The sequence below is a fragment of the Scyliorhinus torazame genome, chromosome 10 (assembly GCF_047496885.1).
Source record: "Scyliorhinus torazame isolate Kashiwa2021f chromosome 10, sScyTor2.1, whole genome shotgun sequence".
Taxonomy (NCBI): Eukaryota; Metazoa; Chordata; class Chondrichthyes; order Carcharhiniformes; family Scyliorhinidae; genus Scyliorhinus; species Scyliorhinus torazame.
Window position 1 is genome coordinate 171,415,158 of NC_092716.1, and position 16,603 is coordinate 171,431,760.

General features: G+C 45.9%; 1 protein-coding gene across 3 annotated transcripts in view; it reads right to left on the reverse strand.

Annotated features, from left to right (window-relative positions):
* The window catches only part of tkfc (triokinase/FMN cyclase), a 148,602-nt gene that overhangs the window by 22,560 nt on the left and 109,439 nt on the right, over nucleotides 1–16,603 (reverse strand). For all 3 annotated transcript variants that reach the window (XM_072518937.1, XM_072518936.1, XM_072518938.1), the window contains exons 13-14: nucleotides 15,584–15,690; nucleotides 10,297–10,400 (exon numbers count right to left, since the gene is read on the reverse strand). In XM_072518937.1, the coding sequence (XP_072375038.1) occupies nucleotides 10,297–10,400; nucleotides 15,584–15,690 (211 nt within the window). The remainder of the gene's footprint in view (nucleotides 1–10,296; nucleotides 10,401–15,583; nucleotides 15,691–16,603) is intronic.

Genomic DNA, 16,603 nt, shown 5'->3' on the forward strand with positions numbered 1-16,603 from the left:
CAACTAGGTTCATCACCAAACCCGCCTCCTGAAGTTGATCGAAGAACTCCATACGATGTTTAAAATGTTCTTTCCATGGCTGGAAGTTGGAAATAAAAGCAGATTGTCCCACTTTTGCAATGCAATCCTTGAAACGTGGGATAGGATAAGAGTCCGTTCTTGTAACTGCATTCACCTTTCGATAGTCCACACACAACCGTTGAGTACAGACTGGTTTAGGTACCATCACCAAGGGTGAGCTCCATTGGCTGCAACCACTTCAATTATGCCATTTGTAAGCATACTCTCAATCTCTTTGTTAACCTGTGCCAATTTTAAAGGGTTAAGTCGATATGGATGTTGTTTGATTGGAACAGCATTTCCCACATCTACATCAGATATAGCCATTTTAGTACTTCCCAATTTATCTCTCCAAACGTGCCCATGTGATATCAATAACTCTTTCAGGTCAGTTTGTTTTTCCTCTGGAAGGTAACTTAACAATTCATCCCAATTTTTAAGAACATCCTCATTTTCCAATTTAATTTGAGGTATGTCAAATTCACAGTCATCTGGATTTGGTTCGTCACTTTGAGTTAGAATCATTAAATCTCTTTTTTCTCTCCTTCCCTTTCAAAGTACCTTTTAAGCATATTCACATGACACACTTGAGTCTTCCTTCTATCTGGTGCTTTTACCACATAATTCACCTCACTTAATTTCCTTGCAATCTGATACGGTCCACAAAACCTAGCTTTTAAAGGCTCCCCTACCACTGGTAACAACACTAAAACGTTATCCCCGCTGGCAAAACTACGAATTTTGGATTTCTTGTCCGCGACCCGTTTCATCACATTTTCTGCAACTTTCAAATATTGTCTACCCAATTCACCTTCTCTATTTAATCGTTCCCTAAAATTTGTACGTAATCCAAGTGTAATTTCCGAATTCTCACCCACCAATTTTTCCTTAATCAATTTAAGTGGTCCTCTGACCTCATGACCAAAAATTAGTTCAAAAGGACTAAATTTGGTAGACTCGTTAGGTGCATCCCTAATTCCAAACAATACGAATGGGATTCCTTTATCCCAATCCTCTGGATAATCTTGACAATACGCCCTCAACGTTGTCTCTAATGTCTGATGCCACCTTTCTAATACTCCTTGCGATTCTGGATGGTACGCAGTTGATTTAAATTGTTTTATTCCTAAGCTGTCCATAACTTCTTTGAATAACTTTGAAGTAAAATTTGATCCTTGATCCGACTGAATTTCTATGGGTAGTCCATATCTGGTAAAGAATTTAAGTAACTCCTCCACAATCCTTTTAGCTGTAATATTACGTACTGGAATGGCCTCTGGGAACCTAGTAGACACATCCATTATAGTCAAAAGATATTGATTCCCACTTTTTGTTTTAGGAAGCGGTCCTACGCAATCAATTATAACCCTCGTAAAAGGTTCCTCAAATGCTGGAATGGGTATTAAGGGCGCTGGTTTTATCGCTGCTTGAGGTTTCCCTATCACTTGACATGTGTGACATGATTGACAAAATTTAACTACATCTTTATGTAGTCCAGGCCAATAAAAATGTTTCTGGATTTTAGCTTGAGTTTTCCTTATTCGCAAAAGACCTCCCAATGGTACCTCATGTGCAACTCGCAACACCTCCTTTCTATACCCTACCGGCAATACTACTTGATGAACTTCAGCCCACTTTTCATCTGCCTGCATATGTACAGGTCTCCATTTTCTCATCAAGACATCACTTTTTTACTGTAATAACACTCTGGTATACTCTCAGATTCCTCTTCCGTATATGCTTTTTGATATATCCGTTTTATTTCTACATCTTTTCTTTTGTAACTCCGCCAATTTTCCTGAGCTAAAAATATCCGCCTCATCCTCCACCTGTTTTTGTTCTTTTTCAACCATCTGATCAAAAATCGTTTCAGATAATTGCACGTCAACTTCATCTTCACTCTTTGATTTCTCCTCTTGACTTAACCTGTGACTTTGTGACCTTGTTACTACACAATCCGGAAAAATCCCAGGATATTCGTCCTTCAACACTTCAGTTGACTGATTTTCCACTGGCTTATCAACCACAGTAAGCATCATTCCCACCAGCGATCCAGCTATATCATTACCCAAGATAAACTATCTTGTCCAGGAATACAGTTTATCTATTACTCCTACTATCACTTCACCACTCTTCACTGGACTTTCCAACCGTACCTTATATAATGGAATGCTACTCCTCTCACCCTGAATTCCACATATCACCACCTTTTCTGGCAACATTCTTCCCAAACTACATAATTCCTCATCTCTTACGATTAAAGATTGACTAGCCCCTGTATCTCTTAAAATTGTGACTTCTTTACGTTCTCCTCCTGATACACATGAGTAAACTTTACCCACGCAAGTAAATTCTTTAAAGAGATCTGGCACCTTCTGAACAATTACTTCTTGACCAGGCTGTACAATCGTTTGCACCTCCTTTGTTTCCCTTGGGTTTTCCTTTACCACTATAACAAATCCCACTGTCTTATCCTGTTTTACCACATCAGCCTTACCAGTGCTTTTCTTCAACCACCAACACTGACTTTACATGGCCTAGTTTATTACAGTGAAAACATTTGAAACTTTTCATTTCTTTTCCACCCTCCTGGATTTCTTTTTCAATCTGAGGTACACTCTCTTTATTATCGCCTATCAGATCACCTTTAGCTTTACCACTTGAGTATTTCTCATGTCCTCAGCTTCTCTCCCTCACCGGCTGAAACTGATGTCGGAAACCGATCTTTGATTTATGAACAAATTCATAGTCATCTGATATTTCTGCTGCTAATCTCGCAGTTTTAACCCTCTGTTCTTCCACATGAGTTCTCACTACATCAGGAATTGAGTTTTTAACCTCCTCCACAAGTATAATTTCTCTTTTTAAAAAAAAATATATTTATTAATTTTTATAACACAATTTTTCACCCTTACAAACAACGCCCCCCCCACCTCGTAACAAAATAGAAAGAAAACGCACATAGCAGGATATATACATGGTAAAACGATATGTTACAGAGCTTTGTACACTGGCTTCCTCCCGCACATGCCAGTTTTCCAGATCTTTCATGTGTTCTCTTGCTCAAATACCCCCTCCCTCTCCACCCCCCCCCCCCCCCCCCCCCCCCACCCCGGGTTGCTGCTGCTGCTGACCGACCTTCCTCTAACGCTCCGCGAGATAGTCTAGGAATGGTTGCCACCGCCTGTAGAACCCCTGCGCAGACCCCCTCAAGGCAAACTTTATCCTCTCCAGCTTAATGAACCCAGCCATGTTGTTTGTCCAGGCCTCCACGCTGGGGGGGCTTCGCCTCCATCCACATTAGCAAGATCCTTCGCCGGGCTACTAGGGACGCAAAGGCCAGAATGCCGGCCTCTTTCGTCTCCTGCACTCCCGGCTCGTCCACTACTCCAAATATTGCTAGCCCCCAGCTTGGCTTGACCCGGACTTTCACCACCTCAGATATTGTTCCCGCCACTCCTCTCCAGAACCCCTCCATAGAGGACATGACCAAAACATATGGACATGGTTCGCCGGACTTCCTGAGCACCTCCCACATCTGTCCTCTACCCCAAAAAACCTACTCAACCTCGCCCCCGTCAAGTGCGCTCTGTGAACCACATTAAATTGTATCAGGCTGAGCCTGGCACACGAGGAGGAGGAATTAACCCTACCTAGGGCATCAGCCCATAGCCCCTCCTCAATCTCCTCCCCCAGCTCCTCCTCCCATTTACCGTTCAGCTCCTCTACCAACGCTTCCCCCTCTTTCATCTCCTGATTATATTGCCGACACCTTGCCCTCTCCCACCCATACGCCCGCAATCACCCTGTCTTGAATTTCCTGTGCCGGGAGCAACGGGAATTCCCTCACCTGCCGCCTCACAAACGCCCTCACCTGCATGAATCTGAAAGCATTTCCCGGGGGTATCTCAAACTTCTCCTCTAGTGCCCCTAGGCTCGCAAACGTCCCATCAATGAACAGGTCCCCCATTCTTCTAATCCCCGCCCGATGCCAGCTCTGAAACCCCCCGTCCATCCTCCCCGGGACAAACCGGTGGTTACCCCTGATCGGGGACCACACCGAGGCTCCCATTGCACCCCTGTGCCGTCTCCACTGGCCCCAGATCTTAGTGTTGCCGCCACCACCGGACTCGTGGTGTACCTTGACGGCGAGAGCGGCAGCGGTGCCATCACCAGCGCCCCCAGGCTCATTCCTTTGCAGGACGCCATCTCCAAACTCTTCCATGCCGCCCCCTCTCCCTCCATCACCCACTTACGGATCATCGCCACATTTGCTGCCCAGTAGTAGCTCCCTAGGTTCGGCAGCGCCAACCCTCCTCGGTCCCTGCTGCGTTCCAAAAATCCTCTCCTTACCCTCGGGGTCTTTTTCGCCCACACAAACCCCATAATGCTCCTGCCTACTCTCTTAAAAAAGGCCTTGGTGATCACGATGGGAAGGCACTGAAACACAAAGAGAAACCTCGGAAGGACCACAATTTTGATCGATTGCACTCTACCCGCTAGCGAGAGCGGTAACATGTCCCATCGTTTGAAGTCCTCCTCCATCTGCTCCACCAGCCTCGTCAGATTCAGTTTATGTAGGGCCCCCCAACTCCTGGCTATCTGGATCCCCAGGTACCGAAAGCTCCCCTCCGCCCTCCTCAGCGGTAGATCGCCTATCCCCCTTTCTTGGTCCCCTGCCTGTACTACAAAATGCTCACTCTTCCCTACATTAAGCTTACAGCCCGAAAAATCCCCAAACTCCCTTAGAGTCTGCATGACCTCCACCATCCCCTCCACTGGATCCGCCACATACAGCAACAGGTCGTCTGCATAAAGCGACACTCGATGCTCCTCTCCCCCTCGGACCACCCCCCTCCATTTCCTAGACTCCCTCAATGATATGGCCAAGGGTTCAATCGCCAATGCAAACAACAGGGGGCACCCCTGCCTCGTCCCACGGTACAGTTGAAAATACTCCGACCTCCGCCGATTCGTAACCATACTCGCCACCGGGGCTCTGTAAAGGAGCTTAACCCAGCTAATAAACTCTCCCCCAAACCCAAACCTACACAGCACTTCCCAGAGGTACTCCCACTCTACTCGGTCAAAGGCCTTCTCCACGTCCATAGCTGCCACTATCTCCGCCTCTCCCTCCACCGATGGCATCATTATCACGTTTAGGAGCCGCTGCACATTGGTGTTTAGTTGTCTGCCCTTTACAAATCCCGTCTGGTCCTCGTGAATCACCCCCGGGACACAGTCCTCGATCCTCGTAGCCAGCACTTTTGCCAGCAACTTAGCATCCACGTTGAGGAGCGAGATCGGTCTGTACGATCCACATTGCAGTGGGTCCTTGTCCCGCTTTAGGATCAAATAAATCGTCGCCTCCGACATTGTCGGGGGCAGGGTCCCTTTCTCCCTTGCCTCATTAAAGGTCCTCACTAGTAACGGGGCCAACAGGTCTACGTACTTCCTGTAGAACTCCACCGGGAACCCGTCCGGTCCCGGGGCGTTCCCTGCCTGCATACTCCCCAAACCCTTGCTCAGCTCCTCCAACCCAATTGGTGCCCCCAAACCAGCCACCTCTTGCTCCTCCACCCTCGGGAATCTCAATTGGTCTAGGGATGGTCTCATCCCTTCTTACCCCGCTGGGGGATGGGATCTGTACAGCTCCTCATAGAAGGCCTTGAATGCCTCGTTTATTTTCGTCGCACTCCACACCGTGGCTCCCCTTCCATCCTTGACTCCACCTATTTCCCTCGCTGCCATCCTCTTACGGAGCTGGTGTGCCAGCATCCGACTCGCCTTCTCCCCATACTCGTAGGTCGCCCCTGCGCCTTCCTCCACTGTGCCTCTGCCTTCCCTGTGGTCAACAGATCAAACTCCATCTGGAGACGTCGCCTTTCCCCAAGTAATCCCTCCTCAGGGGCCTCTGCGTATCTCCTGTCCACTCTTAAAATCTCCCCCACTAACCTCTCCCTTTCCATGCACTCTATCTTCTCCCTATGAGCCCTGATGGAGATTAGCTCGGAGATTACCTCTCCCCTGATCACCGCCTTCAGCGCCTCCCATACCACCCCCACCTCCCCGTTGTCGTTGACCTCCAAGTACCTTTCGATGCACCCCCTCACCCTCCCACACACCACCTCATCTGCCAGCAGTCCCACATCCAACCGCCACAGCGGGCGTTGGTCCCTCTCCTCTCCCAACTCCAGTTCCACCCAGTGCGGGGCATGATCTGAAATGGCTATGGCTGAATACTCCGTTCCCTCCACTTTCGGGATCAGCGCCCTGCCCAGAACAAAAAAATCTATCCGAGAGTAGGCTTTGTGCATGTGGGAGAAAAAAGAAAATTCCCTGGCCTGCGGCCTGGCAAACCTCCACGGGTTAACTCCCCCCGTTAACTCCCCCCATCTGATCCATAAACCCCCTAAGCACCCTGGCCGCCGCCGGCCACTTTCCGGTCCTAGATCTGGAGCGATCCCGTGCTGGGTCCAACACCGTATTGAAATCCTCACCCATTATCAGGCTTCCTACCTCCAGGTCCGGAATGCGCCCCAACATGCGCTTCATTAATCCGGCATCATCCCAGTTCGGGGCGTATACATTTACCAATGCCACCAACGTCCCCTGCAACTTACCGCTCACCATCACATATCGCCCTCTGTTGTCCACTACGATATTCTTGGCCTCAAACGACACCCGCTTCCCCACCAATATTGCCACCCCTCTGTTCTTCGCGTCCAGCCCCGAATGGAATACCTGTCCTTCCCACCCCTTTCTTAACCTGACCTGATCCGCCACCTTCAAATGTGTCTCTTGGAGCATGAAGGTGTCTGCCTTCAGTCCCTTTAAGTGCACGAACACTCGGGCCCTCTTTACCGGCCCATTCAGGCCCCTCACATTTCACGTTATCAGCCGGATTGGGGGGGCTCCCCCCCCCCCCCCCCTTCCCCCCCGACTAGCCATCTCCTTTTCTAGACCAGTCCCGTGTCCGCGCCACCCTCACCCTCCAGTCCCCCAGACGGGAGACCCCCGCCCCGACCACCTCTTCTGTGTCCCATTCCCCTTCGGCCAGTGCAGCAGCAACCCTTTTTTTCCCCCCCTTCCACCTGCTAGACCCGTGTCTAGCTTTTTTGCTCCCCCCATATCACTCCCGTAAGTCAGCTGACACCTGCTGACCCCGGCTTTCCCCGCCGTCCCATTGACCTCCCCGTGTGGGAATCTCCCAATCAGTGTGCGTTCCTCCATTCCCCCTCCCACCTTTCTTCCCTAGCGCGGGGAAAAAAACGCGCTTTCCTAAGCCTACCCCGCCCCCTCTGGCGCAGCTCCTGTCGCAGCCTTGTCTCTTTTCCCCCATCGCCATCCCCCTCTCTCCCCCAGCCCATGTAACATTTCCTGCACGTGATTAACACCCTATATACAACAGCCATCAAACATCACCCCCCCCCCCCCCCCACCCTCACAAACCCTCAGTTTGAGTCCAACCTTTCGGTTTGAATAAAGGTCCATGCCTCTTCAGGCGTTTCAAAATAATGGTGCTGATCTTTGTATGTGACCCACAATCGCGCTGGCTGCAGCATTCCGAATCTCACTCCTTTCCGGTGCAGCACCGCCTTGGCCCGGTTGAAACCCGCTCCCCTCTTTGCAACCTCCGTGCTCCAGTCCAGGTATATTCGGATCTCCGCATTGTCCCACCTGCTGCTCTGCTCTTTCTTGGCCCATTTCAAGACCCTCTCTCTGTCCGTGAAATGGTGAAACCTCACCACAATCGCCCTTGGCGGCTCGTTAGCCTTGGGCCTCCTCGCCAGCACCCGGTATGCCCCATCCAGCTCCAGAGGCCTCGAAGGGGTCTCCGCGCCCATTACTGACTCGAGCATCGTGCTCGCATATGTCCCGGCATCGGCCCCCTCCACTCCTTCAGGGAGACCCAGGATCCGCAGATTCTTTCTCCTCGACCTGTTCTCCAGGTCTTCGAATCTTCCCGCCCACCTCTTGTGCAGCGCCTCGTGCTCCTCCACTCTCACCGCCAGGCCCAAGATCTCGTCCTCATTCTCATTTACTTTTTTCTGCACCTCCTGGATCTTTATCTCGTGGGCCTTCTGGGTCATCCCTAGTCCTTCAATCGCTGACAGCATAGGCGCCAGCATCTCCTTCCGCATCTCCTCGAAGCAGCGCTTGATGAACTCCTGCAGCTCCAGCCTGCATTCCACTTTGTCCCCGGCCGCCGCCATTTTGTTTCTCTTCCCTCGCTTCTCCCGCTGCTCCAATGCCACGTTTTTGGCTGTTTCGCTTCTGGTCCGGTCCATAAAAGGTGAAGGGGGACCTCACTCTTCCCTTCCCCCACAGAACGTCTTCAAAAAATTCCCATTGGGGCTGCTCTAAAGAGCCTGAAAGTCCGTAATAGCGGGAGCTGCCCAATCGTGCGGCTTAGCTCCGCATCACCGCAACCGCAAGTCAAGTATAATTTCTCTGAGAGCGTCATACATTTGGTCTATTTTCAAAGCCCTTATCCACCTATCAAAATTACTCTGTTTGAGCCTTTCAAACTCCATGTATGTTTGACCAAATTCTTTCCTTAAATTTCTAAACCTTTGTCTGTAAGCTTCAGGCACGAGCTCATATGCACTGAAGATGGATTTCTTCACCTCCTCATATGTTCCAGATAGCTCCTCCGGTAGTGATGCAAACACTTCACTAGCTCTACCTACCAGCTTTGTTTGAATCAGTAATACCCACATGTCCTGTGGCCATTTCATTTGTTTAGCTACCTTCTCAAATGAAATGAAAAAGGCTTCCACTTCCTTCTCGTCAAACCTTGGCAATGCTTGGACATATTTACATAGATACCCACCAAGCCTTCGTCTATGACGCTTTCTCACTATCCTCATTACTATCCTCCAACTGTACGTTTCAATTTATGCCTGCCAATTTTAACTGATCGTCATGTTTCATGGCCAATTTCTGAAGTTCAAACTCCCTCTCTTTATCTTTTTCCCTGATCTGTATCTCCCTTTCTTTTTCTTTTGCTCGGGCTATTCTTTCTTTTCTCCTTTCTTCTCTGTCCTTTTCTTTGTCCTCTCTCTCTCTATCTCCCTCTTTTTCCTCTCTCTCACCCTCATATTCAAGCCACTTTAATTCTTTCTCATGTTCCATTTGTTTAATTTGCAACTGAATTTTTGCCATTTCCCATGAGTCAAACTCTGTCTCAGGCAACTTTAAATGCTTAACCACCACCATAATTACCTCACCTTTTCGCATTTTGTCAGGTAATGTGAACTGCAATGTTTTTGCCGGACCCAATAGTCTGTTTTTAACTCTCTGAAAGTAAGGTATCCCGTGTTTTCGTGTCCACCCCAAAAACCTCTGAGCCTCTGAAAGAGCCATTGTCCACAACACACTCCCCACTTAAACTAAAATACCACACCGGAAAAGCAACAATCCTTCACTGTCTTTAAGTTCACAAAAGCCAATCCAATAGATAAGACTTTTATCCCCCTCGAGCCCCCAATTGTTATGGGCGAGGGGTTTTCAGAACCCCAAAATGTATCATGGAGTTCAAATAACCTCCCCCATTAATGCTATTTGTTGCTTTTCCGAGCACACGGCTTGTTCTCCAGGTGTGATATTACAATTCTGGACACGTGGGTTTTTAAACACAAAACAATGTTTATTCTATGAACTCAACTTAACCTTTTAAATAAACATTGGATCTCTTAACACCCCTTACTTCAAAGATAACCCTGACAATATTACAACACTAAATAATCCTTCAGTTATTCCTTTCAACATCCAAGACTTAACACCTTTAAACAGAAACACATCAAGTTAAAGGCTTTACTATTATGAGTTTAAATCACCCAAATGATCCAGAGATAGTCTTTCATGGCAGAGATCACAGCAGATCCAGCTCACTGCAAAACACAGACATACACACAAGCTCTTTTTCAAACTGAACTAAACTGCAAAATGGCTGAACTGAGCTCAGCTCCGCCCACTCTCTGACATCATTGTTTTCTCAAAGGTACATTGCGTAAACATCCATTTCTTAAAGGTACCCTCACATGACAGTACTAAAATAAAACTATGGGCTGCAGTTGTCTTCATCTGTGTTGTAACCTTTCTGAAATGAGTTCCATGTGACCTTTCTTGAGTAAGTCGCCAGTAACGATTTACTCCTTCAATGTGGCTATTAGAGCCATAGCTTCTTTCACGCTATTCGATTAAAAACAACCTACCTCATGGCATACTGACCTTTTCAATGCTTCAATTCCAGAATTAAAAGCCGCTGCCCAGGCAGAGGGATTGTTGTTTTCTTTCAGATTTTGTGCTGCTGCCATCAAGGAAATACTGTACAGCTACAACAGAAAGGTTACAATCACTAAAACAATATCAAACTACAGCAAATAGGAAATGCAAAGCACATTTTCACTTAGTGGAGTGGAATGACTCTCAATTGAAATGAAGTGAATAACTTAAGATTTATTTAGCATCTTTAATAAAATAAAATATGCCAAGCCACTTGACAGGAGCATTAAAAAGTAAAGTATGACTCCAAGTGATAAGAAGATATTGGACCACGTGACAAATGTTTGGTCAAGGTGGTAAGTTTAAGGAGTGTTTTAACGGAGGAAAGCGAGGGAGAGAGGCAGAGAGGTGTAGGAAGGATCTTGCAGAAGTTAGGACCTAGTAATTGAAGGCACAGCTACAGAAAGTGGTTAAAATCAGCGTGTCTCAAGAGGCCAGAATTAGAGGAGCACAAGTATCTGCAAATTATAGGCCAGCTAGTTTTACGTCAGTAGTGGGCAAATTAGTGGAATCAATCCGGAGAGATAGGATTAACTGTCACGTAGAAAAGTATTGACAAGTCAGGGATAGTCAGCATGGATTTGTTAAAGGAAGGTCTTCACTCACAAATTTGATAGAATTCTTCGATGAAGGTAGTGCAGTGGATGTTGTGTACGTGGATTTTAGCAAGACGTTTGACAAAATCCCACATGGTAGATGAGTCAAAAAATAAAAGCCCATTGGGGTACAGGGTAATGTGGCAAACTGGACAAAAAATTGGCTTAGTAACAGGAAACAAATGGAAAGTTGTTTCAAGTGGTGGTGTTCCACAGAGCTCAGTGTTGGGACCCTTAATGTTTGTGTTATATATTAATGATATGGACGTGAACTTGGGGGGCATGATTGTGAAATTTGCAGACGACACAAAGATTGGCCAAATAGCGGATTGTGTAGAGGAGAGCACTAATCTCCAAAATTATATAGATGTGTGGTGGAGTGGGCAATAAAGGGCCAGATGGATTTTAACACAGAAAAGTATGAGGTCATGCATTTAGGGAAGTCAAACAGTTATAGGGAGTACACAATAAATGGTAATATACTAAGAGGGGTAGATGAAGTGAGAGAAGTGAAAGTGCCTACACAAGATCACAGGCTACAAAGAATGCCAGGGGGAATATCTGGGGCTGGAGCACCCCTACCTGATGATCTGAACAAGTTTTATGCCCACTTTGAGCAGTCAGCCAATGCACCCGGCCCAACAGCCCTGGATACACCCATACCCACTATTACAGCATCAGAGGTAAGAGCTGCCTTCTTGAAAGTGAATCCGTGGAAAGCCAAATTTGGAGGCAGGACTTTTGGATCTAGGTTCTTCCATCATTTTAAACAAGCTGTGGTGCCTCCATGACAATCTAGAAGCCCAGCCTCCATTGCTCTCTGTGGAAAGGAAATTCCAAAGACTAATGACGCTCCAAGAGAAGAAATTCCTCCTCACCGCTGTCTTAAATGGAAGACCCCTTACTTTCAACTTGTGCTCCCGAGTTCCAGAATCCCTAATTAGAGAAACATCCTTTCAGTTTTGACCGTATCTAGCCTCCTCAGAATTTTATGTTTTAATAACTCAAATGAGTACAGGCTCAATCTGCTGAATCTTTCCTCATAAGAGAATATTTCATCCCAGGCATCAGACCAGTGAACTTTTTTGAACTGTTTCCAATGCAGGAATATCCCTCCTTAAATAAGGAGATCAAAACTTTACATAGAGATCTAGGGGTGATCTCACCAATGCGCTGTGCAGTTGGAGCAATACTTTCCAACTTTTATACATTATCCCCTTTGCAATAAGTTCCATTTGTCCTCCTAACTGTTGTACTTGCATGCTAACGTTTTTGTGATTCATGTACAAGGACACCCAAATCCCTGAGCTGGATTTCATCAGTGACATGTAAAAGCTAACATTTGTGTTTTCAGGTGATATCAACAAGGAACAGCATGTTGATGAGAAATAGGAGAGAGTGAAAGGACAGATCCTTGGGGAACACCAATGGTAACTGTGCAGAGAATGAGGAGAAGCCATTGCAAGAGATTCTCTGGCTCTGATTAATTAGGTAAGAATAGAAGCAAATGAGAATCATCCCTCCCAGCTTGAAGACAATGCAGAGATCAAGAGAAGATGGAGGAGGTTTACCTTTGTCACAGTCACATAGAACGTAGTTTTTTACTGAATACCAACTCATTGCCTAATGCTAATTTTCAGATGAATTAAAAAAGATAATTTCTTTAAATTCTAATATCCACCAACTAGTTTTAAGGACTAATTTAATCATGAGTGCCTTCTCCTAACCACAGTTCTTCAAGTGAATGCTAAATTTGTCTCGTTAGAATGGTTCAGTCAGCTGTTTTCATTTACATTTAATGCACGTTAGAGAACATGCTCACTTGTCCTTTCTTGGAGTTCAACCAGAGGTTGTACAATCACAAATATCTTCCTTTGTCCTAGTATCATTCCAACCAGTGTAGAGTTCCCCCCCCCCCCCCCGCCCCCCGATTCCCATTGATTCCAATTTTACAAGGGTTCCTTGATGTCACATTTGGTCAAATGCTGCCTTAATGTCAAAGGCAGTCACACTCATCTCACCTATGGAATTCAGCTCACCAGACTCGGTTTGGACCAAGACTGTCATGAGTTCTGGAGCTGATTATCTTGGCAAAATACAAACTGTGCAATGGTGACAAATTATTTGTGAGTTAGTGTTGCTTGATAGTATAAGGATCCTCCTGTTTAAACCTGGTTTTCCCTTGTGTATTCCCTTTATTCTTGGTTATTCTTTCCTTTTATAACCTTTGTGCCTGGACAGTTGCGGTGACTTATGCCTTTCAGATGGACTGCCTTTAATTTTAAAAGAAGGAAAGCCCCCTGTTCAATGTGCTATTTGGTCTGGCCCAATAATGACTCATCTGGATGGACTTGGCTGGCAGCCAATCAGCTACTTTAAGTTCCCGGGACTTGACTAACTCCCGATGCTGATTGGTATGGGCCATTCCAGAATGTTCTGCAACAGACAGACTTGCTCTCAGGAGTTAGTTTCGGTTTTGAATCGTGAAACCAGAGGGCCACAGTTCTGTCTTTCTCTCTCTTTTACCTGAAGGTCTGTGATTAAAGACCTTTCTCTCTCTGCACAGCCTATGAGACTGTTGGCAAGTAGTCAGTATCACTTTGATCAAGTGGCTAGAAGGCCAGAGCTCTGATTTCTCTCTCACCTGATATATTCTTTCCAAAGATCCAGGATAAAGACCTTTCTCTCTATAGTCAGTTTAACCTGTAGGAAGATCCAGTCCAGCACCAGCTGCAGGCAGAGGCAGAGGTGACAAAGGTAAACCTCCTCCATCTTCTCTTGATCTCTGTTTGAAAACCTTTTTAAAACTCTCATGTTGAGAACTCCAGTTATTTCAGTGAGGCTAATAGTTAATCTGGTGGGAGCAAGTTAGAACTGAACAGACATGAGGGGGGTCTTCTGTGTGAAGGCCCAGATTAATACAAGTTAAAGTGACTCCCCAGAGGGGATCCCCTAGCCTGAGAGTTTAGCCTGAATGTTCCAGCCAGAAGTGGGGGGGGCGGGTGAGACCCATGCAGACAAGGGGATCATGTGCCAACTCGACACGGACAGTGACCCGGGGCCGGAATTGAACCTGCGTCCTCGGCACCATGAGGCAGCAATGCTAACCACTGCGCCATTGTGCTGCCCTCAGCCGGTACGGGAATTGAACCCGCACTGCTGGCCTCGCTCTGCTTCACGAACCAGCTGTCTAGCCAATTGAGATAAACTCATTAGCATGTCCTGAATGGCTCCGGAAGTTCCAACCCCATCGGGACCATTCAGCCTCAGTGTCAGCACTAAGTCTCTCAAAAGGAGAACCCCGTCTAACATTTGTGTTCACGTAACGCAGAAACATACCAATGCATTCCACTTCAAAGTGTGGTCATGCAGGCAGGTGCAACAGTTGAACCTCTCAACAGCAATGAGATAAATGAGTGGTCAAGTTGTTCCAATGATGAGGGTTGAAAGGGAAGGAAACTGGCCAAGGCACATTTATTGCCCATCTGTAATCTTTAGGAACGTACCTTTGATGCTCAACTTTGAATCACTACAACTCTTGTGCTGATGTTTAGGTTAAAACCCCCAGAATTTTGATCAATTGAAAGTGAAGGAACAGTAGAATATGTCTGGTAGAGCTGTCTGATCGTCTTGAATTGTCCCATGAAATATTTCACAGCTTTCTAAACAGGCACTCAGGGTCTTGTTTTAACATCTCATCTGACTGTTTCGCTGCTGCTTTGATACTGTAATCTACCTGACAATATTGAGCATTGTTAATACAAGTCCTATCTAACTGGATACCTCTCAACCACTTTGTCACTAAGAAGTACACAGGCTGCAAACTCACACCGTCACCTCCAATTTACCATGTAATTCATATTTTTTACCAAAATGCCCATTTGCTCCTGTTCCTTCATTGTCACTATGTCAATATCCTTGACCATACAACATCAAGGGAGTGCCGTCAGCACAAAGACTGCAATGATTCACGGAAAAAGATTGAAAATAAAGACTATGAATAGACACTAAATGTGTCCTTGTTATTGTTACACATTTTCAGAAAAGAAATAAATAACTAGTCTCTGGCAACGCAGCACTTCGCTCTGCATTCTGCTGAGTGTCATTGCAAATTATGTGCTGAAATCCCTTTTGATCCCGTTGACTCCGAGACGAGAAGACCAATTGAGCCAAATTAACAAACCAAAGTTTCATAGTGAAAAGCAAGAAATGAAGTAAATGAGGGAGTAGTGGTTAACTTGTACAAAGTTAACTTTTACAAACTAGATGACCGTAAGAGGAAAGGAGGTCTAAGGTAGACCATATAAATTTGAGTTCCGCAAAGGAAATATGTTGCAGTATGCAAAGGAAATATGATGATAATTACATAATACATCTGCATTTCAACACAATTTGGTTTCAGGAGGAAGAAGACAGTGTTGTACAATGTATATACAGTTGAGAATAAACAGATGAACTGAAAACACTTTTCAGAAGAACATGTCTTGAGCTACGAAAAGCTTGGCTGAGTTACATGATTTACTGATAGTCTACAAACAAATAAAATGAATGTTTAATGTGGTTCTTTTAGCCCAACCATTCCTTGCTACTGTTCTCTCTGCATGTTGGTGAGAAATAGAATCATCATATGGACTTACTGCTCCTGTTGTTCCACCCATATGGTCTCGTGTCAATCTGCCTAGGCACAAAAGGAGCTGATGACCATTGCCAGGAACTGCATCAGATGTCAACAGGTTCTTAATGGCTGAATGAAAAAGATTCACAGATATCAGGAGGTTTTACAAACAAACTCCAAACTCATTATTGTAAACTAGATAGATGGTAGATTAGATATACTCACCATTGGCAATTTAGCATTCAATTACATAAATTATTTTGCTATGAGGTTATGCCCCTTTACTTTTGGAAATATGATTTTTCAATGTTCAACTGACTAAATTTTTGCAATTTTAACAGAGTCAGGATCAATTTCTCAAAAATGTAACAGCACATTCCAAGGTGAAGATGAAAAACCAACAAATCATCCTCAGGCGAGTGTGAAGAAGAGAAATTTCCTATAATCTGGACTCTCATCAAAAGTCTAAACGATATACGGAACAGGCTTTAAAATTGCAAAGTACTGGATATTGAAACAATGGCTACCACAGACACACCCAAAAGGTCTTGGACATGCACAATGGGTGAAATATTTGAAGGCAAGGCTACCAGCTATTAGAGAGATTGCAAATGACATAGGCAGTGTCAAGAAAGTCTTCAGCAGAGGAAGCAAGCTGAGGATTGCTCTCTCACCCCTCTCTTTTTTTTGGAACAGGAGTATTGCCTGTTTGAGAAGCTGACTCTACGAAAAATCTACCAATATGTGTGTACGTGCTTCTCATTGCTCACAACTTAAATAGTTAAATACATGTAAAAGGAATAAACTCATCAAAAGGATGCTCAAACCTGTGGTAGTATGTATTGGGGGTCATGTGGGACTGGAAGGCCTAATGTCATTGGCTGACAGATCCCGGGTCCTGGTTGGCCGTTGACCTCAAGCTCCGCCCTGAAGGCGGAGTATAAGAAGCCGGTGTCTTCCCCCGCAGGCCAGTTTACTATCGAGCTGCTGGGGAACAGACACGCTTAATAAAGCCTCATCGACTTCACTCTATTCGTCTCAT